This window comes from Rhinoraja longicauda, chromosome 17, assembly GCF_053455715.1.
Source record: "Rhinoraja longicauda isolate Sanriku21f chromosome 17, sRhiLon1.1, whole genome shotgun sequence".
NCBI classification, from domain to species: Eukaryota; Metazoa; Chordata; class Chondrichthyes; order Rajiformes; family Arhynchobatidae; genus Rhinoraja; species Rhinoraja longicauda.
In genome coordinates this window covers 41,607,870-41,634,515 of record NC_135969.1, presented here as the reverse complement: position 1 = coordinate 41,634,515, position 26,646 = coordinate 41,607,870, and the positions used below count along the sequence as shown (strand labels likewise).

Genomic DNA, 26,646 nt, shown 5'->3' with positions numbered 1-26,646 from the left:
AATAAAATAAAATGCTGCTGAGAAAAGTGGAAAATTAAGCTTCTGAATATCTGTGGGTTTTGAATTATGTGGTTTTTCATCCAGACTAATCAAATTTGTGAATGCAGTAATTTAGTTCTATGTACACACTTGTCAGGTATTTTAATATATTATGTCTTATGTAGCATTAAACTCAAAACAAAAAAAATCAAAAGCTGTAACTGTAGTTGAGTTGTGCTGAGTGCCTTAATTAGCAGCCAGTAATTACAGCTCACCAATTATAAAGTGTGAGATCACCCCATGTAACAAAACAGTGCAGAGGAAAAACATAAGGGATATTTTTTTGTTGTTTTTAGAGTGATAACAGTAAATTTACATGAATCGGGAAACAGCCACATTAGGGCTGCATGCAGGTGCTCCCAAATGGTTTATTAAGGGCTTCATTGTGGTGTAATAATCCTTTTGTTAGAAGCCCCTGATGAACACAGCAGCCCCTCCTTCTGTCACTAGAGCACCGAGAGGCTCATTTGATATTCAGTTCCAGCCCAAGGAAAGACATTAAATCAGATGAGCAATGACGCTGGAGTTTTAGAGTCCAGCTTCAGTCAACATCACCATGCAAAGGCTGTTCACAGCTCTGTGTGCTTTCGTTGGCCGCGCTTTCTCAATGATGACCAATTTGTGCTCGTTACTTTGCATCAAATACAGGTACAGTATGGAGAGGTTTGTGGTGCCACACATCTTTAACCCTCAGAAACTGTTTTGCTTCAATCCTTCTTTGTGGTGTAAAGATTTTCATCCTCCTTGGGCCCCAGTCCATTCAGGAACAAATCTATTGATTTCTCTTTCTCTGCTTGAGATTCGGTGTTTTCTTGTTCCTCTAAATATCCTGAAAATGATAGGCAGAGAGCTTATTCATTTTGAAAAGTTTTTTCTTTGAAAATGGAGGTGTAATTGTATTAACTTTGGAAACTGGTGAATCTTGCCTTTGATGCACTACTAGGAGCTGAATTTAGATGAGCAGGCATTATATTTCTTTGATGATTCTTTTCAAAGGTTCTTCAGAAATATCTAAATGATTGACAATGAATGGCAAATGTAAATGATTGCTGTGCCAGGGATTTATTTACAAGCACCCACTATTTCAAAGCTTTAAGATTTTGTCTGTGTTTATTAAGTTTATTGCATATAGTGAAAACAAAACTGCATTGTTTATTTCTCCTCAGAAAGTGCTTTCAGACAGCGCACTTCTATGTGGAGGATAGCAATTCACCCCGGGTAGTTCCTAACGAAAGCATTCCCATTATTCCAATTCCAGGTATGTTAATTATTCTTTCTTTGCATTAGTAAAACACAATTTAGAATGATGATTCATTTAAGTTCAAATTTACACAACTTTATTATATATATATATATATATATATATATATATATATATATAATATAGGAAAATAACTGCAGATGCTGGTACAAATCGAAGGTGTATATATAAATATATATATATATATATATAGCTCAGAAATGCCTCAAAGCTTGGACATGATGCTCTGCAGCGTTTGACTGGGACAGACTTGTATTTATAATTATAATATCAAATAGTGAATAATGTTTTAACGACTTAGATGGAATGTCTTTTAAGGTGCTATTATGTAGAATAATTCATATTTTGATTAAGTATTTAATCTTGGTAAGAAAATACATGAATCAAACTTAAGACATTATTGCCAGCTTTTGAGAGACACAAGACCAAAATTTCACTGTGCTTTGTGAGCCCATGTTGAACCTGGATGGGCTGGGAAGGGGGGGAGGAAGCAATTGGATTCTAGAACTTTGTGACAGATTTCTGCCCATTTGCGACCCAAAAACATGCAAAAAAAAGATGTGTATGTGTGTGTGGAAATGATTGGTTGTAATATCAGAGAAAAGCTAGCTCATGAAATTCTATGCAAGGGGTCTGTATCAAATACTATTACTTTCTACAAAATGAATTGATCTGATCATGTAATGCTGCTTTATTTTTGATCGAACCACAACTGGTGCAACATATGCAAATTCTGTATTCATGAAGTGGTAATTCATTTATAACTAACTGGCTGCTACATATCAAGAGGTTAAATGTTCCTGATTTTCTTATCTATCAAATAGTTATCAGCAGGATGATAAGAGCATATCACAAAACATTGACTTTATTATGGGCTGTATGAATACAAGCATACATTTGTCACGTGATTACACATTAACATTGTTCATAATCAGCCTTTGATTGTAATGCCAAGAGAATTAAGATAAAAGTCCTGTTAATCCTTGCATAAGGAATCACATAGTTCCACAGTTGTAAATTGCACACAGTCTCTCAAGACTGCAAAAATCCGAGCCAACTTGAAGGATTTTCTTTTTCTGATTTTATATGCAGTGCCACTGTGATGAGGAGTGAATGCTTGATGTTTTATTACTGTGTGCAGTAGTCAAACAGTGCTGCCTGGATAAATTATCTTCATTGACCGCCTGTCGCGGTATTTCATTGGTTGCTGTTGATCACTGTCTTCTGTTCATTCGCTTTGAATAATTGTTCCTGTCTATCTATTGACAAGTGTCCACATCAGGCCCAAGGAGCAGATTGAATACTGATAGACAGTTCACTTTGACAAGACCACTTGCTGCAATTTTCTTTTCGCTTTGTTTTAAGCTTCCAATGCAGCAACTTTGGTGCAATTCAGATCATGAGATAGTTCCATGATTCAACTTTAACATAAATGTTCCCTTAAATTGCTGATTTCTTTAAGCAAATATTTTGATAACAAATTAAATAACTTACAAACATATTGCTAATCACATGAATATATAAATTGATGGAAGACCATTGTGCCTATCACACATATTCATGGTGCCTTAAGCATGACTCACAACGACACCAACCCCTTGCATACTAATCAGGCAGCCACAGCTATTAAGAAGCTGGCCATGGAACTTTCTCTCAATGTTGCTAAGGCAACTTTTTCCAACATTTGAGTAATCTGACCACACAGTTCATGGGCATGGACAAGGACCTTGCTGTAGAAAAGCATTGGACCCAAGAATAGATACTTCCCGCTAAATCAAAGAGAGAAGCAGTATCCAGAAATTGCACGTGTGGTGAATCATGTGCCACTGCTGAAAGTGTGAGCGATAACGTCAATGAGAAGACCGTGGAAAACTGGAGGGCTTTCTACTTTGTTGCTCCCATCACCTGGAGGGGAAGGAGATCAGAAGAAGTTCCACCCAGGAAAATGCTGAAAACATTTTTACTTTTGACTTTAGACTTCACTTTAGACTTTAGCAGTGAAGAAAGCCAAAGCCAAAGCCAAAAGTCGGTCTTCATAACAAGAGGAGTTGAGTATAGGAGCAAAGACGTCCTTCTGCAATTGTACAGGGCCCTAGTGAGACCGCACCTGGAGTACTGTGTGCAGTTTTGGTCTCCAAATTTGAGGAAGGTTATTCCAGCTATTGAGTGCGTGCAGCGTAGGTTTACTAGGTTAATTCCCGGAATGGCGGGACTGTCGTATGTTGAAAGGCTGGAGCGACTAGGCTTATATACACTGGAATTTAGAAGGATGAGGGGGGATCTTATTGAAACATATAAGATTATTAAGGGGTTGGACACGTTAGAGGCAGGAAACATGTTCCCAATGTTGGGGGAGTCCAGAACCAGGGGCCACAGTTTAAGAATAAGGGGTAGGCCATTTAGAACAGAGATGAGGAAAAAAAAATTCAGTCAGAGAGTTGTAAATCTGTAGAATTCTCTGCCTCAGAAGGCAGTGGAGGCCAGTTCTCTGAATGCTTTCAAGAGAGAGCTAGGTAGAGCTCTTAAGGATATGGGGAAGAAGGCAGAAACGGGGTACTGATTGAGAATGATCAGCCATGATCACATTGAATGGTGGTGATGGCTCGAAGGGCCGAATGGCCTACTCCTGCACCTATTGTCTATAGAGATGCAGCACGGAAACAGGCCCTTCGGCCCAACGAGTCAATGCCAACTAGCGATCACCCCAAACACCAGCAATGTCCTACACGCTAGGGAAAATTAACAATTTTACCAAAGCCAATTAACCTACAAACCTAAACATCTTTGGAGTGTGGGAGGAAACAAGAGCACCTGGAGAAAACTCACACAGTCACAGGGAGAATATACAAACTCTGTTCAGACAGCACCCATAGTTGGGATCGATCCGGGTCTCTGGTGCTGTAAGAGAGCAACTCTACCTCTGCACCTCTGCTGCTTATGTCACTAACTCAGGTTTAGCTGGCTGTAAAAATACTACGTTTCTGGCATATACAAACATTCCAAATGTTAAGAATGAATAAAGTGACAATTTTTTAAAAAAAAAGTAATTTGATTTAGTGATTCAAAGTTCTATGTCAATTAATAACAGTCGCAATTCAAGTGGAAGAGAACGCTGTAAGGCAGATACAACCTGGAGCAGGTTCTTCAAGCTGAAGTTTGTGTTGATTATTCCTCTCGTTCCAGACTGTACTAATACCCTGAAAATCTAGCTGTACTTACTCAAACAGCCAGACAGTTTGATTGCTGTTCTGTGAAATAATCTTCCTTGCAAAATATTTGAATGTGTTTTTGTAGCTTGTTAAAGAATTTGAGATGTAAATAAAAATTAACTGCAACTTAAAACAGGAAGTAGAGATAAGGTGGCTGATCTTTTACCTCAGCACCACTAACCCCATATCCCTTGATTTCCTTTGCATCAATAAAGTTATCAATCTCTGTCTTTAATATAACTGAGAAACAGCCTCTACAGCCTCTTGGGAAGAGAAGTTCAAAGATTCACAAGACTGCATTAAAAAACGGTTCTCGCTCCTGCCTAATTATTCTTTAACATGTGAAATGTTTTGATTCCAATGGTATGTTTTGTTTTGTTTAAGATAGACTACGAGCTAATATTTAATCCACACAAGAGGATAGGGTTATGATTTATCCCAGGCCTCGACTAGTACTCATAGGATAATCAGGAAACAAGTTTCCATGCCTATTTTTCGACCTTCTTTAGGATACTCCTGAGAAGATAGAGGGGCAAATTTGTGGATATAAAGCCAGATCAAGCAGTTCGAGTGCTAAAGAGATTACGGTGACATGCTGATATATTTATTTAAATCATCTATCAAAAACAATGTAATTGTTTTCACCACTCCTAATTAATAAGTCAGCAGCCTAGCAAGGCAAAGCAGCAGTCTCAAACCAGTAAGAGGTGATTCAAGTTTCTTGGCAACAGACAGAGATTCTTGTGAAGCTCCAACATGTTTGGTTACCTAGTAACAACAGACACAGCACCATACATCCGACTTTTTATGCTACCAAAGAACTTCCCTTCTTGGATGCATGATTAATTACTAAGTTAACCAGTTAAGATTAAAATATTATCTACATTATCCTTTTACGCATCTCCTTTGAAGTCCCTTCCATTGACTCCATTTATACCTCACGCTGCCTTGGCAAGGCCACCAACGTAATCAAGGACGAGTCGCACCCTGGCCCCTCCCTTGTGGTAGCCTCTCGTGGACTCAACCTTCTGAAAACATTGACCAGCAAAAAAAATTATATCGGGCAGCAGGAGATTGCTGCTGGAAACAGAAAGACATGCTCTCCCATCGGCCAAAAGGTATGGAAGTGTGAACATGCACACCTCCAGATTCAGGGACAGCTTCTTCCCAGCTGTTATCAGGCAACTGAACCATCTTACCACAACTGGAGAGCAATAATGAACTATTATCTACATCCATGGAGACACTCGAGCTCTCTTTAAATCGGACTTTACTAGCTTTATCTTGAACTAAACGTTATTTGCGTTATTCCCTTTATCATGTACAGTATCTATACACGGTAAATAGCTCAATTGTAAACAAGTATTGTCTTCCCGCTGACTGGTTAGCATGCGACAAAAGCTTTTCACTGTACCTCGGTATACATGACAATAAACTCAACTAAGATGTGCACTGCTATTTTACCAGCCGAACTATTGAATAGCATGAAGTGTAATTCAGCAGCTGATTACCGACACCAACATGGCAGAGCGTTTGAGGAGATCCTAGACATAAGAGGATATTAGAGAAGCACTTAATCCCGCTCCCCTGTGCTTGACCAAGCACTCACCCATATCTCCTTTATCTCCTGCACTTCTGCCCTCACCGCACTTTACCCCAGAAAGAACAAGGCTAGCTTCCCCTAGTTCCTACCTATCACCCCACCAGCCTCAGCAGCCAACACATTATTTCCCGTTGTCTCCACCAGCTTCATGATCCAATCTGCAGTGACATCTTCCTTCGCCACACCTGCTCTTCATAGAGACCACCCTCTCTCCATGACTCCTTGGCACATCCCTGTCCACCCAGCCCTCACCATTCCCAGGCACTTTCCCTTTCAATCATTGGAGCTGTAACAACTGTCCCTCATCTGCTACCTCATCTTCATCCAAAGATCTAAACAGCTCTTCCAGGTGCACCTCCACCAAACCCGTCTATTACATTTGGTACTCTTGATGTGGTTTTTGCAGTCTTAGACCCAAGATTTATCAATGGTAGCCTCTCGTGGACTCCATCTTCTGAAAGCATTGACCAGCAAAAAAAATGATATTGGGCAGCAAGAGATTGCTGCTGGAAACAGAAAGACATGGTCACCAGCATGTGGGTGACGGGTGGGGAGATCATCAGAAAGGCATCAGGGAAAATATTTGTTTATCGGATTAAATTCAGTCAGGATTTAAAATAGTAACAGTGCAGAAACTCTGAAGTTTATACCAAGTTCCATTGTGACAGCTCTACCAATGTTAGATGGTATCTAGGCTCTGTTCTTCCAGAGAGCAATTAAGAAGAATTCACTTGGAATTCAGCAACCATTGAAACCTGTAAATGGAAAATAGTCACATTTACTCTCAAAAATCATTCCTAAAAGTTAGGAGTGGAGTACTTCTGTTATTGATGTTTGAACTTAACTGTCCATCTCTGAGACACACAAATTCAGTGTCAGTGAATTCCATGGACAATTCTAATATTGTAGCATTAATTGATTCGTATGTGCAATCATAATTGTTTTTTTGCTCTCTGGAAGCCGTGTGATGCAAATGAACCATCAACAGAATTGTGAGCCCCAGGTGCCAGATACAGCTCCAATGATTGGGTTTTAAAGAACCTTAATAGGGAAGTGGAGATGAATTTAACAGTATGTGGCTTCTGATATCATTACTCGCACACTAAGGACTGAAAAATATATACACAGTGGAGGATAAACTCAACTTGTGCTCCCCCATATTCCAATCATTGGTCATGGAGGTGCAGGACAGAAACTAGCCCACCGAGTCCACTCTGACCCATCTACTCTAATCCTACATCAATTCCAATTTTATTGTCCCTAAATTCTCATCAACTTCCCCCAGGTTGTACCATTCATCTTCTTACTAGAGGCAACTCCCAGTAAACAATTTACTTAACAAACCACATGGCAGAAAGTCTGAAGAAGGGTCTCGACACGAAACGTCACCCATTCCTTCTCTCCAGAGAAGCTGCTTGACCCGCTGAGTTACTCCAGCATTTTGTATCTACCTTCGATTTAAACCAGCATCTGCAGTTATTTTTCCTACACATGGCAGAAAGTATGAGTTGCCTTGAATTTTTGTGCTAAACTGCAAGAAATTGTATGAACAACACCAGTAAGCTTTGCATACCTTTTCAAGCTTTTTAGAGCCAGCTTGTATGCAAAAGACATCAAACTTTTAAGGAATGCTCTTCCAGCTATTAAGAAATGTGGATTCAAATCAAAAGGTAAATTTCATAGTATAATAAGAAAGCAATATCATGAAATAAACTGGAAATAACACAAAATTTCAACCAGTTTATCATTAAAATATGTAAAAACATAAATATTTATCACATATTGTCACATGATTATTATTAATATTGTCACATGATTATTATTAATACTGCATAATATTACATCATAATGTTATGTAAAATGATTGACATCATTAATAACACAACATTATAAATATGGCGATCAGCTAATTCAAAAAAATAACACAATCATTAGATGATTAGAAATCATGCGATTGCTGTTTTAATCAGACTGTAAAACAATAATGGAATCCCAATATGTTTCAACGGTGCAGAAGGAAACTGCGTAGTGCTTCAAGCAGAGGTAAGAATGTGTGATGGTGTAGTTAGATGAGTGGGAGACTGGAGGGAGGGGCGGGGAGAGTTTGTGTGAAGGGCAGCATGATGGCGTAGAGGTAGAGTTGCTGCCTTACAGCGCCAGAGACTCGGGTTCTATCCCTACGGGTGCTATTTGTACGGAATTTGTATGTTCTCCCCATGATCGCATGGGTTTTAGCCAGGATCTTCAATTTCCTCCCACACTCCAAAGACGTACAGGTTTGTAGGTTAATTGGCTTGGTATAAATGAAAAATTGTCCCGAGTGTGTGTAAGGTTAGTGTTAGTTTGCAGGGATCTCTGGTCGGTGTGGACTTGGTGGGCCGAAGGGCCTGTTTCCGTGCTGTATCTCTAAAGTAAAATAAACTAAGTGAATAGAGAGGGAAAGGTTCAGGTTGGTGATAGTCAGAAACAAAGGAAGTAAAGAAAAAACGGAGAAAAATGAAGGAAGAGAGAAAGAGGAGTGGCTGCCCTGGTTAGTGGATGGTTTCAAGCCAATCCAAACCCTGGCTTTCAATTCAAGAATTTGAGTTCTTTCAGAAACGCTACAATTATTTGAGTTGACATTTATGAGTTTGCAATGCATCTGCATCAACAAAGTTTGTGGCTGCAAAACGCAACAAATCTGTCACTTCCCCTTTGGAGAGAGCAAAACAGAAAGATTGGGGTCTAGGTTTACATGGGACAGTAGGCCTGCCTGAGCACTGTCTTGGCTGAAATTCAAGCACAAATGCAGAGGGCAAATATAATTAGAGCAATATGACTATTATCCACAGAATACCTATTGCTTGAATTAATCTGTGGCCATCCTGCAACAAAAGGCTAAGAAAATGTCCTGATTTGTTATTGCTTTTACCTGCTCTGTAATGTTCCAATGCTTAATTGTGATCCTCGGAGCCATCTCTGCTCTGACGCCTGTGATTTACAGGCTTCACCTTTCGAAAGAAAATGATGAGAAATATCTTTATTCAAAGGGTGGTGTGTTTGTGAAATTCATTGCCACAGACGGCTGTGGAAGCCACGTCATTGGGTATTTTAAATTGATAGGTTTTTGATCAGGAAGGTTGTCAAAGATTATGGGGAAAAGGCAGGAGAATTGGTTTGGGGGTGAAAGATAGCTCAGCCATGAGTAGGTGGCGTACACTCGATGGACCGAATGGCCTCATTCTGCTCCTGTGACTTATGACGGTAACCAGCATCTCATATCTCATGGTTGTCTTCACTGAAGCAGTTTCAAAAAATTACAACATCTCTTCTGTTTTCAGTACAGAATGCACTTGCCCATTTAAACAGGTTGTCTATAAGTATTGTGTATCTTGCCAATCATAATCTGATGAGACTCCAATGTAGATTTATATCAGCCTCTCATTAAAGTTGCTTGTTACAGCAACTGTCTCATACCTGTTTTTTGATGCAAGCTGAATTTATTTTCCATTGCTTTGTTCAATTAGTATTCAAGCTGTAGACAATAGACAATAGGTGCAGGAGTAGGCCATTCGGCCCTTCGAGCCAGCACCGCCATTCAATATGATCATGGCTGATCATTCTCAATCAGTACCCCGTTCCTGGCTTCTCCCAATACCCCCTGACTCCGCTATCCTTAAGAGCTCCATCTAGCTCTCTCTTGAATGCATTCAGAGAATTGGCATTCACTGCCTTCTGAGGAAGAGAATTCCACAGATTCACAACTCTCTGACTGAAAATTTTTTTCCTCATCTCCGTTCTAAATGGCCTACCCCTTATTCTTAAACTGTGGCCCCTGGTTTTGGATTCCCCCAACATTGGGAACATGTTTCCTGCCTCTTAACGTGTCCAACCCCTTAATAATCTTATAAGTTTCGATAAGATCCCCTCTCATCCTTCTAAATTCCAGTGTATACAAGCCTAGTCACTCCAGCCTTTCAACATATGACAGTCCCGCCATTCCGGGAATTAACCTAGTAAACCTACGCTGCACGCCCTCAATAGCAAGAATATCCTTCCTCAAATTTGGAGACCAAAACTGCTCACAGTACTCCGGGTGCGGTCTCACTAGGGCCCTGTACAACTGCAGAAGGACCTCTTTGCTCCTATACTCAACTCCTCTTGTTATGAAGGCCAACATTCCATTGGCTTTCTTCACTGCCTGCTGTACCTGCATGTAGGAAGTAAAATTGTTTGTATTAATTTCTATGGAGATTTTCCTGCTTATCTGCTGTTCTGGTTTGGAAGATCTGCAGAGATCTTAAAGAACAGCATAGGTTTGCCATTTGTTGTGTATATTTTGTTATTTTCCATATATTGAGGAAAAGACACTCTATTTTTTTATTTCCCCACCACTGACAAGTTTAATCTTAGGCAAAACACAAAGTGCTGGAGGAACTCAGCGGGTCAGGCAGCATGTGTAGATGGAATGTTCACATCGGAATCCTTCTTCAGACCAAGATTCCAGTAACTGCATTTCCTTCTGTCTCGTCTATTCTTTGTTTCAGTTCATTCACAGCATGTTCAAATTCTGCTTGTAGTTCAAGCAACATTAATTCTGCAGCAGCAGCAGTGTTCATTTGGTGTTGAAATGGGTTTATTGAATGATGATTATTTGCTGTTACTTTCCTCACTACATATATGTAAATTTTATCGCTAAGACAAATTATGCGCAAATTGTTTATGTAGGCATATAAAATTCGTGCAGGTTAAATAAGCACAGGCAATCGCTTTCTGCAGGACTATTTGAGATAAATTTTCTCATGCAGCACAACTTTCATTATCTCGATTACAGGAAGGATGTGGAGGCTTTGGAGAAGGTGTATAAGAGGCTTGCCCAAAGGCTGCCTGGATCAGAAGGTGTTAGCTGTCAGGCGAGGTTGGACAAACTTGGATTATTTTCACTGAAATGTCAGAGATTGAGGGGAGACTTCTGTCAGAAGTATATAAAATTATGAGAGGCATAGATATGGCAAACAGTCAAAACTTTTTTCCCAGGGTGGAAATGTCAAAGAGTAGCAGGCATAGCTTTAAGGTCAGAGGGAGAAAGTTTAAAGGGGAAGTATTTTTTACCCCGAGAGTAGTAGGTGCCTGGATCACATTGTCTGGAGTGATGGTGGAAGCAGGTACGATGGTGGCATTTAAGTGCTAGTGCTCTTCATCTGCATGAATGGCAAAAAAAAATGCCAACATGGAGGTTCAACTGAGAGAGCAGCTCAGCTATCAGTTGGGTTGCGACCAATCTGATTCAGTCCTTCTGCCCCCGACCCAGGCTTGTTGCTTTTCCCTGCTTGGGCTGACTGACCCAGTCATTGTTGTGAGTTTAGCAACTCGGGTGTGATGTTTACATATGGTGAGAATGGGCAGTTTGTCTTGTGTGTGTGGGTTCGGGTCAGAACAGCAGACCCAACTTGACCTGTTTTTCTGCTGCACAACCGCCAACAGCTGGGCGATCTCGTGCAGGTTTCGCTCGCGTGGGTACCGGTTGCAAAAAAGGTCATTTAGATTTTTATGTGGGCAAGTTTGGTGAGATGATCCATATCCAAGCTGTCGAGTTGTAACTTGAAGAGTGACAAGGTTGGTGCACATCTGGTGGTGTCGGGAAGGATGTTCCACTCTGGGATAGTCCATGGATATAGTGACTGTTCGTGGCTATTTTTGTTTGCTCTAATTCCAGTATAAATGAAGTGACCTGAGGACTGTCTTGTAGATTTCTGGGTATTGGATTGAATGAAGTGAGGTATGATGCCATGAGTCTCTTTGTAGACAGTACATAAGCAGGCTTTGGTGCGTCTTGACTCCAGCGAATCCCAGCCAAGGCGATTTAACATATCGGAGACGCTTGACTGTCTTGAGTAGTCGTTACAAACAAACCGTGCTGCTCGCCTCTGAACCTTGTCAAGGAATATGTTAGTTTTCTGGTGAGGGTCCCATATTGTCTGGCAATATTCCAACAGTGGGCGGACAAGTGTTCTGTACTCTACCTCCTTTGTTGGTTTGTCACAGCCAGATAAATTTATTCTGAAAAGGCCCAAAGTTCTGTTTGCTTTTGTGGCAATCTGGTTTATGTGTCTGTTCCAGGCTAGGCCAGATGCGGCAATCTGGTTTATGTGCCTGTTCCAGGCTAGGCCAGATGTGAGCTCTACTCCCAGGTATGGGTGGTGATCAACTTCTTTAAGCAGGTTGTCTCCCATCTTGTACCGGTTTATGATCGGCTTGACTTTATGAATAACTCTCATGGAAAAGCATTTGGTGTAATTGAAACCCATTTGCCAACTGGTTTCCCAATTGCAAAGATTGTTAATGTCATTTTGAAGAACCTTGGCATCTTCAGCAGCTCTGATTTCTCGATACACAATACAGTCGTCTGTGAAGAATCTCACTCTCAAAGACAGGTTGTCAGGCAGATCGTTGATGTAGATCAAGAACAGCAAGGGTCCCAACACCGTTCCCTGTGGCACGCCGGACTCAACTGGAGATTGTTGTGATGACTCATCATCTACTACAACCTTTTGATGTCGTTTGGTGAGGAATGAATCAATCCAGGAGTAGATGTTATTTCGGATGCCGACGTGGTGAAGCTTAGCCATCAACCTACAGTGGGGAACGCTGTCGAAGGCCTTGGTAAAGCCCATTATAATAAGATCGGCCTGCCCTCTGTTATCCAGGATTGTTTGCAGATCATTAACCAGGACAAAGAGCTGGGTCTCAGACCTGACCCTACCAAACCTATTCTGTCTGGATTAACAACTCAACCAGACGCAAACCTGGCAGGTTTACTCAGGTAGACACAAAAAGCTGGAGCAGCATCACTGGAGAGAAGGAATGGGTGAAGTTTCGGGTCAAAACCCTTCTTCAGACTGGTTAGGGATAAGGGAAATGAGAGATATAGATGATGATGTACAGGGATAAAGGACAATGAATGAAAGATATGCAAAAAAGTAACAATGAGAAAGGAAGCAGGCCATTGTTAGCTGTTAGGTGAAAATGAGAAACTAGTGCGACTTGGGTGGGGGAGAGATTGAGAGAGGGAATGCCAGGGCTACCTGAGATTAGAGAAATCAATATTCATACGACTGGGCTGTAAACTGGCCAAGTGAAATATGAGATGCTGTTCCTCCAATTTGTGTTTAGCCTCACTCTGACAATGGAGGAGTCCTAGGACAAAAAGGTCTGTGTGGGAATGAAAAAGAGAATTAAAGTGTTTAGAAACCGGGAGATCAGGTTAGATTCAGATGGACTGAGCAAAGGTGTTTAGCGAAAAACGATTGCCCAGTTTACGTTTGGTCTCGCCGATGTATAAGAGTCCACATCTTGAACAACAAATACAGTAGAGGAGGTTGGAGGAGGTGCAAGTGAACCTCTGCCTAACCTGAAAGGACTGCCGGGGACCCTGGACAGAGTCGAAGGAGGAGGTATAGGGGACAGGTGTTGCATCTCTTGCGATTGCAGGGGAAGGTACCTGGGGAGGGGGTGGTTTGGGTGGGAAGGGATGAGTTAACCAGGGAGTTGCGGAGGGAACGGTCTCTGCGGAAGGCGGAAAGGGGTGGAGATGGGAAAATTAGGCTAGTGGTGGGATCCCGTTGGGGGTGGTGGAAATTTCGGAGGATTATGTGTTGTATGCGACGGCTGATGGGGTGGAAGGTAAGGACTAGGGGGACTGTCTCTGTTGCGACTAGGGGGAGGGGGAGCTGTGGGGTAGGAACCAAGGTGGGAAGAAGTGTAGTCGAGATAGTTGTGGGAGTCAGTGGGTTTGTAATAGACGTCAGTCAATAGTCTATTACCTGTGATGGGGACTGTGAGATCAAGAAAGGGGAGGGGGGTGTCGGAGATGGTCTTAGTAAATTTGAGTGCAGGATGGAAATTAATGGTGAAGTTGATGTAGTCCATGAGTTATGCATGGGTGCAGGAGATAGCACCGATGCAGTCGGCTATATGACTGAGTTAGGGTTCAGGGATAGGGCCAGTGTACACCTGGAACAGGGATTGTTCAACGTACTCTACAAAGAAGCAGGCTTAGCTGGGGCCCATGTGGGTGCCCATAGCTAAACCTTGGACTTGGAGGAAGTGGGAGGAATTGAAGGAGGAGTTATGAAAGGTGAGTACCAGCTCCGCCAGGCAGAGTAGCGGGAAATTGGATGGTTCTGCAGTCGAGGAAGAAACAGAAGGCTTTCAGGGCTTCCTGGTGGGGGATGGAGATGTAGAGTGACTGAACATCCATAGTAAAGATGAGGGATTGAGGGCTCGGAAAGCGGAAGCCATTAAAGAGACGAAGGGCATATGAGGTATCTTGGACATAGGTCGGGAAAGATTGAACCAGGGGGGATAGGATGGAGTCGAGGTACGTGGAAACCATTTCCGTGGGACAGGAACCAATGGGTCTGCCAGGGCAGAAATGGTTTGTGAGATTAAGGCCTGGTGCTCAGCTGTGGGAACATGGTCCAAGGATAAGTAGGAGGAGGTGTCTGAGAGTTGTCGCTTGGCCTCAGCCCGGTAGAAATCAGCAAAATATGAGATGCTGTTCCTCAAATTTAAACCAGCATCTGCAGTTCCTTCCTACAGGTTTAATCAGGTGCTGTTGGCTCAGGTTGGATAGCTCATGCACATGCAGCCATAATTTCATATAATAGTTTTATATAATTTCGTATAAAGAGGTTATATTCAGAATATGCACTGTTCCAAAAAAATTATAGTTTAATATTGTCCAAACCATTTCAAATTCTTTCATCTGCTTTTATTGTATTAGTAAAGTTGCAATATTCAAAGAGCCAAATATTGAGTGTAATAACTGTGGTTCGAAAAGGGAGAAATGGAATTATATACTACAGAACAGCCTGAATCCAAAGAAAACATGAATTTATTTTATAGGAACTCTGATAAACACTATTCAAGGGCCTGTCCCACTTAGGCGATTTTAAGGTGACTGCCAGTGACTAGGCTGTCGCCGAGTTTGCCGGAGTGTCGCGGGCATGATCATGAGGAGTCTTCCAAAGATTGTAGTGGATCTCGGCGCGTCGCTGAGAAATCAAACGGTTTGAAATTTCTCGGCGACAGCTGGCTTGTCGCCAGGTATCGTTGCTTATTGCGGGCGCTGTCGCACGCCGTCCCCAGGTTTGATAGGTTCTCTTAAGATGCATTTATAAGCACATAATATTAAAATAAGTAAAGTCATTTCAAAATACCATAAAATGCATGTGTTTAACAAATTTATTTACCGTCAGGACATTTGACAGGTAAATTGGAGGCGACAGTTTGACGGTCAGGTAAGCGTGGGAATTTTCGCAATGTTTTTGGCCTCAGCCATTACATTTAAAATGGGCTCCAAACCCAGATATGCAACCCAGAAACCAGATATGCATCTCCCTTGCATTTTCAAAGAATGCCCACGCACTTTTCACAAAAATCCACTTAACCACTTTAAATATATATTTTTTTTAATACAGCTATTAGTAAACTGGAAGTAAATCCAGTTTATTCCTTGTTACAGTGAAGCTTGGTTTTTAAGTAACCCATACAAGGTGTTATAGTTCAAAACTCTCTAGTACTTACCGACTTGTCAGTGATTTCAGCGAAAACCAGGACGCCGGAGAAGCATTGACAGCGTGGGAATTTTTGCGATGTTTCAGAAGACACTGTAATCTCGACCTGACTCGGCATTGTCATGGTCATTATCGTCGGGTAAAAGAAAAGTTTGGCGATCTGCTACGACTTTGACAGTCGCCGACGGTCGCCAAAAAAATCGCTTAAGTGGGACAGGCCCTTAAGTTCTAACCAGGGGCTCCAATTGAAAATTTTCTCTCTTGTATAATTTAAGCACTTAAAAAAAATTAAACCTGGTGTTTTGAAACTAACCAGTTTGAAATGTTGAATAGTAATCTATTTGTTTGGCATTTTTCTTTTAAATGTATTTCACTGCTCAAAATGTCATTATAATAAATTTGGAATAATAAATTGAACTTGAAGGTAATGCTGAAAATTGAGACAAAATGCTTTCAAATCTGTTATTTTTGGTATTTGCAAACTTTTCTAGTCCCAGTAGATCTAGTTCTATTCTTTTAGGCAGGTCTCTTTTTTCAGGTTTCATTAGCTTACCCTATTCCTCAAATGCAGAAGTTATTGATGTTTCAAATGTCAGTTAAGAAAATGGCTTTAACCTTTGCAGAATGTCAAATTGCAAATTTTACCTTTAATTCCTTCTTTAAATAACTCATTGTACATTTCCTACAAATATGCATTTGGTTTTCCTTTAACATTTTGAGGCTGCACCTTAACATTTTCTCTGTAACCTTTCCTTTCACTTAATTTATTTTTATAGCTGAAATCCAGACATTTTTGTTTTTTTGCACAAAAGTTGTACAATGTGGCAATCTCTGTGTTCTGGTTTTCTCATTTGGGAACTAGCATCCCTCCATAGTCAGTGAAGTTACATTGTGCAATATGATTGAAATGACACAGATCTTAATTTTCTGGTTCCAAATTCAGAGCATATTTCTAAATTATTCTGAATATACAACACCACATTTGTTTTGCCATTTGGGAGACAAAGTCAATATTGGGTTTATTATTTCATGTAAAGCTCAGGTGTGCTTTTTTGGTCTCAATATGTTAAGTAACTAATTAAAGCGCTTCACCCAAACACTTCAGTTAAAATGCAATTGCAGTGTCATTCTGGTTGGCCATATGAGTCGCATTTGATTAGTCTCGTTCAAAGCTTATTATATACATTAGTTAGGTCTGAAACATTTTTAAAGATTTTCACATCGGTGCAGGGTTTATACTGAAAGTATAAATGGTCACATTTGTGTGTGCATCTGCTGCATTTGTGTTGGCTACCTAATCATATCCACGTTCATTCATTCCTTGTAGATGATATGGAAGCCATCCCTGTCAAACAGTTTATAAAGCACATCAATGAACTGTACAACAATAACCAGCATGGATTTTCTGAAGAATTTGAGGTAAGCAATGCTTGCAATAGGTGCTAAAGTTTGGGGGTTCCATTCTGCTTCTGTGGTGATTGTTGGGTAAATTTGGTGGTCATTATATTTTACAATTTGATTGTGTAGTACCATTGTAATGAACCTGTAAAATGGAAGTGATTGCCAAAACCTAGAGAAATCAATTAACTTACATCTCAATTTATTCGACGCTTATATTAATTGAAAACTACTTGCCTCACCTTAATCTTTAATTGTTACTGGCACACACAGTAGCTGGTGGGATTAATAAAACAATTTCTAGTGTAATAAAGTTCCATAGTTTAAGATCAAGAACTGAAACATATAAGGAAGTTCCAGAAAATAATCCTGGCTCACTCCATATGCGAGGTCAATGGTTACTGAATACAGAGCAATACTATGAAACTTTAGATTTGTTTTAAGTGGGAAACTCTATTTTGGATCTGCATCAAAAGGCACTTTGGTGTTCCTTGCTGTCAACTGTCTGTGACTGCACAGTTTTTGCATTTCCTGCTTTAGGGCTGGAAAATACTGCACTGGTTTAAGCACACCATATGTCTACATCTTGGAGCACTCTTATGAAGAACTGTTGCTGAAATTTGGATTGGAGTGCTGCTTGTTCTCCTGCATGTCATCCCTTTCAAGATTCAGAGAGCCTCATGATATCCACTTTCTGCATTCTACGATGTGATCTCTTCCAACTGCTGTGCTTCATTGACTGTTTGTGTATCTTGTAAAGCAAAAATCTCATATTTTATTTCTTTCCTAATCCTCCCAGACCCGATGTTAACCTCTCAATCGTTTGCAAGCTTTTCTGTTTGGAAAGCAGGACAATCTAGTCCATGGACTTGCAACAAGAGTAGCTCTTGGTCAAGTTACCAGGAGGTGTACTTCAAGAAAGTGATCCCCTCCTGCACATCAGATTAGTTTCCTTTCATCAGCTGAGCCAGACTAAACTTGGCCATTGACTGCTATTGCTTTTAAATACAGTGATCCTGACACTTTTTAATTTTTCTTTCTGCATTTGCTTGGCCACATGCCTATGTACTAGTAAATGGTACTGATGCTACTGTGAGGAATCTTTGCCTGCTTGTTGTCCATTAATATTGTCAAACATTCTTTTTGTTCCTTGAAAAGATACTCATAGCGTTTATTATTGCATTTAAATAAATGCGTTTATCCTGATTTATTTTCAATAGAAGATTGAAATTTAGAAGTCAGGAAGTTCCACAAATGAGAACTTTTTCAGACTGCTGGTAATTAGATTTTGTGTTCAGTAATAATATGAAATCGCAGAATCTCGTTTCAGAAAAGGAACTGCTAATGTAAAATACATTTCTTCATGAATCATAAATGCAGTCCTTCAGTCCTCAGAATGTGTTTCTAACTCTTTTATAAACAACCCACACTGTTATATAAGTGAATGTGGCTGAATTAGAGAGCAAAAGATTAAAAGATGATGGAGCACAACAGTCATTTGGACTAATGAATTCATTTTTCATCACACATCTTGATATGTTTATTAAATGAAATTATTCCACAGTATGTTTAATGGTGTAACAAACAGATGTGATTAATACCAGTGGCCTGCCAGATCATGAATAATAGATTTTGTCTGATTTGAATTAAATCATCTTGATCAAAAACAATTCTCTTGGGACAAATGTTTGTCCTGCATACAGTCAACATAGTTAAAAGACTCTTATCTATGCTTAATCATTTAGCCAATGGTTTTGTCAATGTCAGTAACTTTCTAACTGCACACATCTGCTTTACTTGCCCAGAGCCAAATAATGTCAAGATGGTGTATTTACTATATAAAATAATGTACTGTATGTGTGCAGTGCAGTCATATTTATAATGAGATTTGTATTGTAGCCAAGCCAATTAAGTCACTAGGATCTAACATACTTTGTATTGACTGTAAATTATTTATTTGTGAGCTTATTTTCCTCCTCTTATCCCCTCCCCCCCCCCCCCCCCCCCCATTATGCCCTCCATTCATACCCACTTTAGATCTCCCCACAAGCCTTTGATGAGCTGGGAAGGTAGCTGGATAATTGTCTCCAACACAAGAGTTACCCATGGGGATACTCCTATTAAATATTTTCTTCCTCCCTTTGTCAAAGAATTGTTCAAAAGTGGGAACCGGCTATGGTGGAGAATAATGGCTGCAAACCTACCTTCTCTTGCCCAATGATCTAGAGTTAGTACTCCAGCTCAGTGTGTCACTGGGCTGTTAACTGCAACCCATGCCCATGTTTTTTTAAAGCCGATGGCTTCAGACTGCCTGGATTACTTTCAGGAAACATCTTAGCTTAGTTTAAAGATCAGTTAGTGTTAAAAAAAAAGAAGTGCTTTCTTCTAAGTTTTTCATCTAACTTTGCAGTGAGCAAATTTATTATCTTTACACTGAGGTATCTGAAATTCTTTTTTTTGTTCATTGTGTTAGGGCCTAAAGGGAGCATTGTTGATTCAAACAGAGCATTACATAATTTCTGAAGCTTTATGCATTAATTTTGCCAAGTATTTTAATATAAATATGGGAAGTGATGTTGTTAACTTTGTTCACTGAAGTTTGGGGTGTTCCCCGGATTCATTACTACAATTCTGATCTCTGGTGAAAGTGTGAATTTCTTTAAAGTGACTGCATAAACCGCAGCACTATTTTGAAGTATATTGATATATGTTTACATACAGTCATGTAAAACCATGTTCTTCAACAGCTGACATTTGTGTTAGAAAAATAAAGGTTAATATACTGTTCTCAATATAACCTGTCTTTTTATATAATTCATTGAGAACAGTCTGTAATTCACTGTGAATGAACTGCAGAGGATGAGGAGAAAGGCAAACTTATCTTCCAACTATACCAAGAACTAACAGTGCTAAGCATAAATCAGCTACTGATATCTATTATACCCTGGTGCACGAGTTTATTTTAAAGTAATTATTTATCACCTGGGAAAAATTTAATTGTTGCAACTCAGTACTACATTTTCCAAAAATGACATATTTGTCATGCTTATCCACTATTTGATTTTCCTTACAGAAATAAAACAGCTGAAATAATATTATCCATCCTTTCCATCTACCTCCCCTCTTGCACCTAAAACATTTCATGTTTATCATGTGATCTTAAAACATGAGGTTGTACGGTCAACAATTAATCATCTTACTATGAGGCATAATGATGATTATTCCCTCGCTATTACCTTTTCTCCTATTAGATTATTGTGTGCATAGTAAAAAGTATTTTGAAAACTGCTCTTGTACAATAACTAAAGATGTTAAGTATCTTCAACCATCACTGAAATGTCCAAAGTTTTGGTGATGGAAGGACGGAAGTTGAAGCAATTTGTTACACAGACAGTGTCTGTCTAATCAAAACAAGAAGTTGTACAAGTTGCTTGAGCTTCAAAGTTGCAGGCTGAGTGTAGTTCTCAAGCGGGATTTGAATGTGCCATTTCTCCATAGTGTAGAATTGTGTTGCATCCAAATTTGCTTCTTACTATGCATGCCGTATTCTATTTGTTTTGGGCAGCCTCGTAACATACAGTTACTAGGCAACTCCGCAGAATAAATTGGCGTGTCAAATAAAATGAAATGCTTCTTTCCAAGAAAGATTACTAATCAGTTAGTTAGGTTTAATGCGAAGCATGACTTTTACAGATGCATAAAACATGAGGGTTCAGTAGATTGCTTGAGCAATATTGACAAAAGTAATAGCAACATATAACTAAGAGTATTCGCTTGTATTTGACTTCATTGTCATTTGAAAAAATGCTACATGTTTTCATACCTCAAGGAATAATCTGGGATGCTGAGAGAGGGAGTCATTGATTTAGGGATTAGTTTCTAAATCATCCCGTTTGTTTCCTGTTCAACAGAAGTTAACAGAAAATTAATTGACCATATTATAGGATGTTTTATGCTATGGACTCTTTGAAGAACAAGACTGTGCTGGCAGTTCAATGCTTGTGTTCCAATGCTGCACCTATAATGAAAGTACTATGAGAGTAGCACTAAAGTTCATGTCCAGCATATTTGTGTGGAAGCCCAGCTAAACTTGAAATTTTACATTCAAGCACCATTACATAGAAACATGCTAATAGTAATAATCATGGCTTTTTTTAATCTGATATGATCCTCCAAGGAATTATCAGATGGAGATTTGCTGTTTTATTTTATCATTCCAGGATATACAGGTAAACTCCACCTATTCTAAAAAATGAGCAAAACGCAGAGCTGGATCAGGCAGCATTTGAGGAGGGAATGGGCATGTGATATTTCGGTCAGGACCCCCCTTCTCTTTGATCAGTCTGAAGAAGAGTCCCAACCCAAAACATCGTCTGACCATGTCCTCCATGCCTGACCACTGAGTTTTTCCAGCACTTTGTGTTTTGCACAAGATTCCAGCATTTGCAGTTTCTTGTGCCTCCTTTTCTAAAAATGATTTTCTTAATGCCTTCATTCTAGCTTCCAAAAATGTGTTATTAAGATTGAATTCATCCATTTGGCTTCCTCAGCTCCTTTCTTCCCTTTTTCAAGACCACAAACTCCACTTCCACATACCCAAGGTTTCCCCCTCTCCTAGCAATGTGTTTTTCTCCATTCTCTTGTCACGGCCAGCTGTTGACTTCAATAGTAGAGTGTGATGCAGTAATTGCACATTTTATGCCACCAACTGGGGATTAGCACTTACCCCTCAGATCCATCTCTTGCTCATTTATCGAACTGTTGAAAACTTCAACGGCACTCTACCCACAGTTTTTTGGGGCTATAAGTTTCAGACTTAATTGCCCTTCATGTGAATTTACTAATTTTATTTCTGAATATCCTGACTTTAATTTTAAATATTATTTCTTCTTGCACCTGAATTCCTCTACCAGATTAACTATCTCAGCCGCCAGTTCTCTTTATCTTTTTTAACACTGTGCATTCAAAGAAATAAGAAAATGTGCGACATGTATTGTATTTTGACATTTACAGATCTGATATAATTATGTTCAACATTTTGCTGTGTTGTGTCTTGTATCTTTCATGAGATTTTATTCCCAAAATCGAATGCAGTATTTATGAGGTCAGATAAGGCTCATTACAACCGAAACATCAGTCCACACTTTTAAATTCCAGCCACATTGAGGTAAAGGCCAACACTTCATCAATCTTTTTCACTACTTTTAGTACATAAGCCATTGTGTTTTGTTATTTGTGAACGTAGTTACCTAGATTCATTTACCTCTCACCAGTTTCCAGTCTCTCAACCAAAAAAGAGGATCTGATTTCTCATGCAAAATGAATGATCTTGTACACCCTCACAATGAAATCTATCTGCTACACTACTGCCCACTTAGTATACTAATCATTGTCTCACAAAATAGAGAACAAACTCTTTATCGTGTTTCTCTCTCTCTCTCTCTCTCTTTCCCTCTCTCTCTCTCATCCTTTCAACTATTAGCATCCATAATCCAAGATTACCTCAACATTTTGAGCATGCATTTGTAAATAATCTTTTTCTAGGTGAGTATTAATATTATCTATATTCTGACCTAGATTGGCCATTAAAGGTGTTAGGCTGGTAGATTTATACATTACCTGTTTATTTCCTTCCCCATTTTGACAAGAGGGGCTACATTGGGCACCATGCAATCCTCTCACAGAAGCTCCATGTCTAAATTTGTCAGACTGCAGTGGAGCCTTCTGCATGATGGAACATTTTAAGCATTCTAAGGGATGCAGTCATGACCCTGTGCATGCCTCTTTTTGGGTCCATCGTTTCCCTGAAAAATATTTTGTGCTCCATTGATTTTGTAATAAACATCAAAATTATGTTTACAAAATGTTTTGTCTTTTATTTACTACCAGTATCAGGAGAGCTCCATTATTTTGTACGTATGATATTCATGAGCAGTACTATTGTTTATTTTCAAAAATGTCTACTTGTCACACAGACCACAGATGGAACAATTAAACTCTTGACTTCCTGCAGCCTCATAGGCACATTAACGCAATAAGACAACAAATAAATATATAATCAAAAATGCAATAAATTGCTGAGCTCGGGTTGTGGTTAGGGTTATGCAGAGCCTGATACTTTCTGGGAAAAAAGCTGTTTTTGAACCCGGATGTCCTGGTTCTCAGGCTCAGTACCTTCTCGATGGCCAGGAAATAGTTCTAATTAATTGGGTTATTCTGTATAATTCACATCATTAGAACACAATGTATGAGAATAACTACGAATGATTTACTGATAAAGTAAAACAATAGTAAATCAGGTTAACAAGTTCATTACTAGGTATTTTAAATGTGGTAGACACAAAAAGCTGGAGTAACTCAGCAGGACAGACCGCATCTGTGGAGAAAAAGAAGGGGTGATGTTTTGGGTCCAGACCCATCTTCAGACTGGTTAAGGATAAGGGAAACAAGAGATATAGATGATGATATAGAGAGATAAAGAACAATGAATGAAATATACACAAACAAAATCAGGATGATAAAGGGAACAGGCTATTGTTAGCTGTTTGTTGGGTGAAAAAGAGAAGCTGGTGTGACTTGGGTTGGGGAGGGATAGAGAGAAGGAATGCTGGGGCTAACTGAAGTTAGATAAATCAATATACCACTGGGCTGTAAACTGCCTAAGCACTAACAATGGCCTGTGCCCTTTATCATTGTTACTTTTTTTGCATATCTTTCATTCATTGTTCTTTATCTTTCAATATCATTGTCTATATCTCTCGATTCCCAGTCTGAAGAAGGGTCTCGACCCGAAACGTCACCCATTCCTTCTCTCCCGAGATGCTGCCTGACCTGCTGAGTTACTCCAGCATTTTGTGAATGAATCTCTCGATTCCCTTATCTCTAACCAGTTTGAAGAAGTGTCTGGACCTGAAAAGTCACCCATTCCTTCTCTCCAGAGATGCTGCCGGTCCCGCTGAGTTACTCCAGCTTGTGTCTAATTTCGGTTTAAACTAGCAGCTGCAGTTCCTTCCTACACATTTTAAATGTCGTATTTTTGTCACTTTTACTGTAACAGTGAAAATGGTGACTTTGTTACAATAGAAGCTAGCTAAGTGTTCCTTAAATGGATCGGTTGATTCAATCAATGAGTAGTTGAGCCAGACAAATTAAGAACATTTCAATTGGAATCCATATTCTCACTGAAACTAATAGTACGAGTACTTCAACTGGTTTCATTCCCTGAGATTAGGGAAAGGAATTGTTCAGAACTCTTACACTTCCCAATAATTAACATTAACTTCTGCTGAGAATTTTCCTGATGAGGTAAATGTGGAGATTGAAGTTTTTTAGGATCAGGTTTGGGCATTGTGCTCCATGAAAAATTGGTCATATGTCACACTTTATGCAAGCTAATCCATGAAAAATAGTGTTTTAATTTAATAGTGTTATGGTGCTCAAATCAACCTTTTCCATTGAAGGAGTCATTTTCAGGGAAGTAGGCAGAGGAGTTAACGACAAAATACAAGTCCTCCATAAATCATTTGTTAAATGCACTTAGTGTGGTAGTGTGTGGTGTGGTAATGTACTGACTATGTTGTTGGACAAACAATTCAGGTAAGTTCAAATCCTACAGGATTTGAGAATTAATAGTAAGTTACTCCAGTTTAACAAAAAATAGGGAAATAAAACATTGAGATTGATATGTGTGATTCCACTTCCACACCTTTGTGGTTGAGTCTTATGCACCCTCTGAAGTGACCTAACAATGTATTCAGTTGAATCAAGCTACCAGTGGTTTAAAATACCTTGCAACACCATCTCTTTAGGGTAGCACAGATGAACAAACTTGTTGACTTGTTGAAAGTGTGCAAACCCAGAAGATATCAAATTCAGCATCGTGCTTGGGATATGTTAGTTTTCAAAGGTGATGTTCTTCTCCTTTGGAAGGTTAAAGCTAGCTTCAGCACACCCATTCCAGAGAGGGAGGAAGCTAGCTAACATTAACTTTCCTAATTGCTAATCAATGAACCATGCTGAAAAGTCCATTGCCTCGAAATTAATCCCTTAAGGTAGCACTAAACCTGCTATAAAATAAGAGCCTCACATTATCCTCTACCTATGAAATGAAGCGTTGAAGTCACTGATTGGAGCTGAATTTCCCCAGTGTGGAAATCAGGTAAGGAGTGGGCTCTATTGTGGTGTGCACTGCAGCTGAATAGTCTTGCAAAATTCCAGCTGCTATTTGGTTGCAATTCCAAAGGACTCCTGGAACTACTCTCCCTGGAGTCACCAGCACATTCAATAGATGAACAGCAATATGGAGGAAAGAGTGTATTGTTCTGAGATTCCTCCTATGTAAGCCATGCAATTCTGAAAGATCATTCCTATCTGCTGTAAAGATACAGAAGCTTTAACCAATGCACAAAATATCAGTAAATAAGTGAGACCTGGCTAAAATTCCATTTCAGTCTCTCATATCTGCAGATCTTTATATGTTGGGTTTTGGTCTTTTTAATAAATTTATTCATCTAAAGTAGGGTTTGATATGCTGTTCATCGGGATACGAACTTTTATTGTTGTCTTTGCTAACGTAGTTTTGTTTAAACCTCCACCTTCCCTTCAGTGGATCCTGGTCTCCTTCTGAAAATAGGTGTTTTGAACTGCGGCCATCACCCGATTAAATTATGATGCCCTGATCACTGAGTTTTTTTAAAATTACATTTCTAAACTAGGACTCATTTGGTTGTTAGCCACATTTCTGTAAATGATTTGTTCGTGTGATTACCATTGTAGGAATATGAGCAGGTTTTATAGAAATTGCAATGAATTTGACAAAAGCACCTCTTCCAATTCGTGATTCTTATAATATTTGAGGAGCTTTAGATTATACCTATTTAATTTGCTCATTAGGATGGGGTTAAAGAAGTAATCGGAAGTAATTTTGTTCGTAATTTCATGTGTATAGCTCCCTAAATAATATTTTAAGCTGGAACTGATTAAAAAGCATGATGCATTCAACTACTAATGTAGAAAATATGCAGATTTTCACCATTAAGATAGCTAGAACACAGAAAGGAAGGTCTGGCAGGGAGATTGCCTGAATAGAACCTGCTGGATTTTCCTACCATTAACTTAATTTGAAAGGAAAATTGTATAGGTTTGGTGCGAGATTGCTTCTGCCGAACTCGCATCTCTCTGGCTTTTCCCAAGGATGTATATTGCCCAGACATTTATGCTGAAGCTCTACAGTCTACAGAATTCCAGGATCTCGATCTTTAGATTTGTTTTTCCATGTAAATGCTCTTTGAATACTATCTTTGAACTTTTTTGACAACCTCTTAGAAAAGTAGTAGATGTTTGTTTAATTTCCTATTTTCAACTATTTTAATTTTTTACCTGCACTCAAAAAGCCACATTTCTTGGGTACATCCCCTCCAGTACCACACCAAAAACAATGTACTTAGCAAACTCAGCGGATGTTTGCAACCGAGCTGACTGACCCTGGAAGCAAGGAAGTGCTGGATTGCAGTCAGAAACAGACACCCAAACTATTTTCCTCTTCCAAATCTAAGCAGTTGTGTTTCAACTCCTGATCTA

General features: G+C 39.5%; 1 protein-coding gene across 3 annotated transcripts in view; it reads left to right on the top strand.

Moving 5' to 3' along the window:
• LOC144601950 (receptor-type tyrosine-protein phosphatase gamma-like) overlaps positions 1-26,646 on the top strand; it is a 494,425-nt gene that overhangs the window by 438,559 nt on the left and 29,220 nt on the right. For all 3 annotated transcript variants that reach the window (XM_078414576.1, XM_078414575.1, XM_078414577.1), the window contains exons 14-15: positions 1,206-1,297; positions 16,997-17,088. In XM_078414576.1, coding sequence (XP_078270702.1) covers positions 1,206-1,297; positions 16,997-17,088 — 184 coding nt within the window. The remainder of the gene's footprint in view (positions 1-1,205; positions 1,298-16,996; positions 17,089-26,646) is intronic.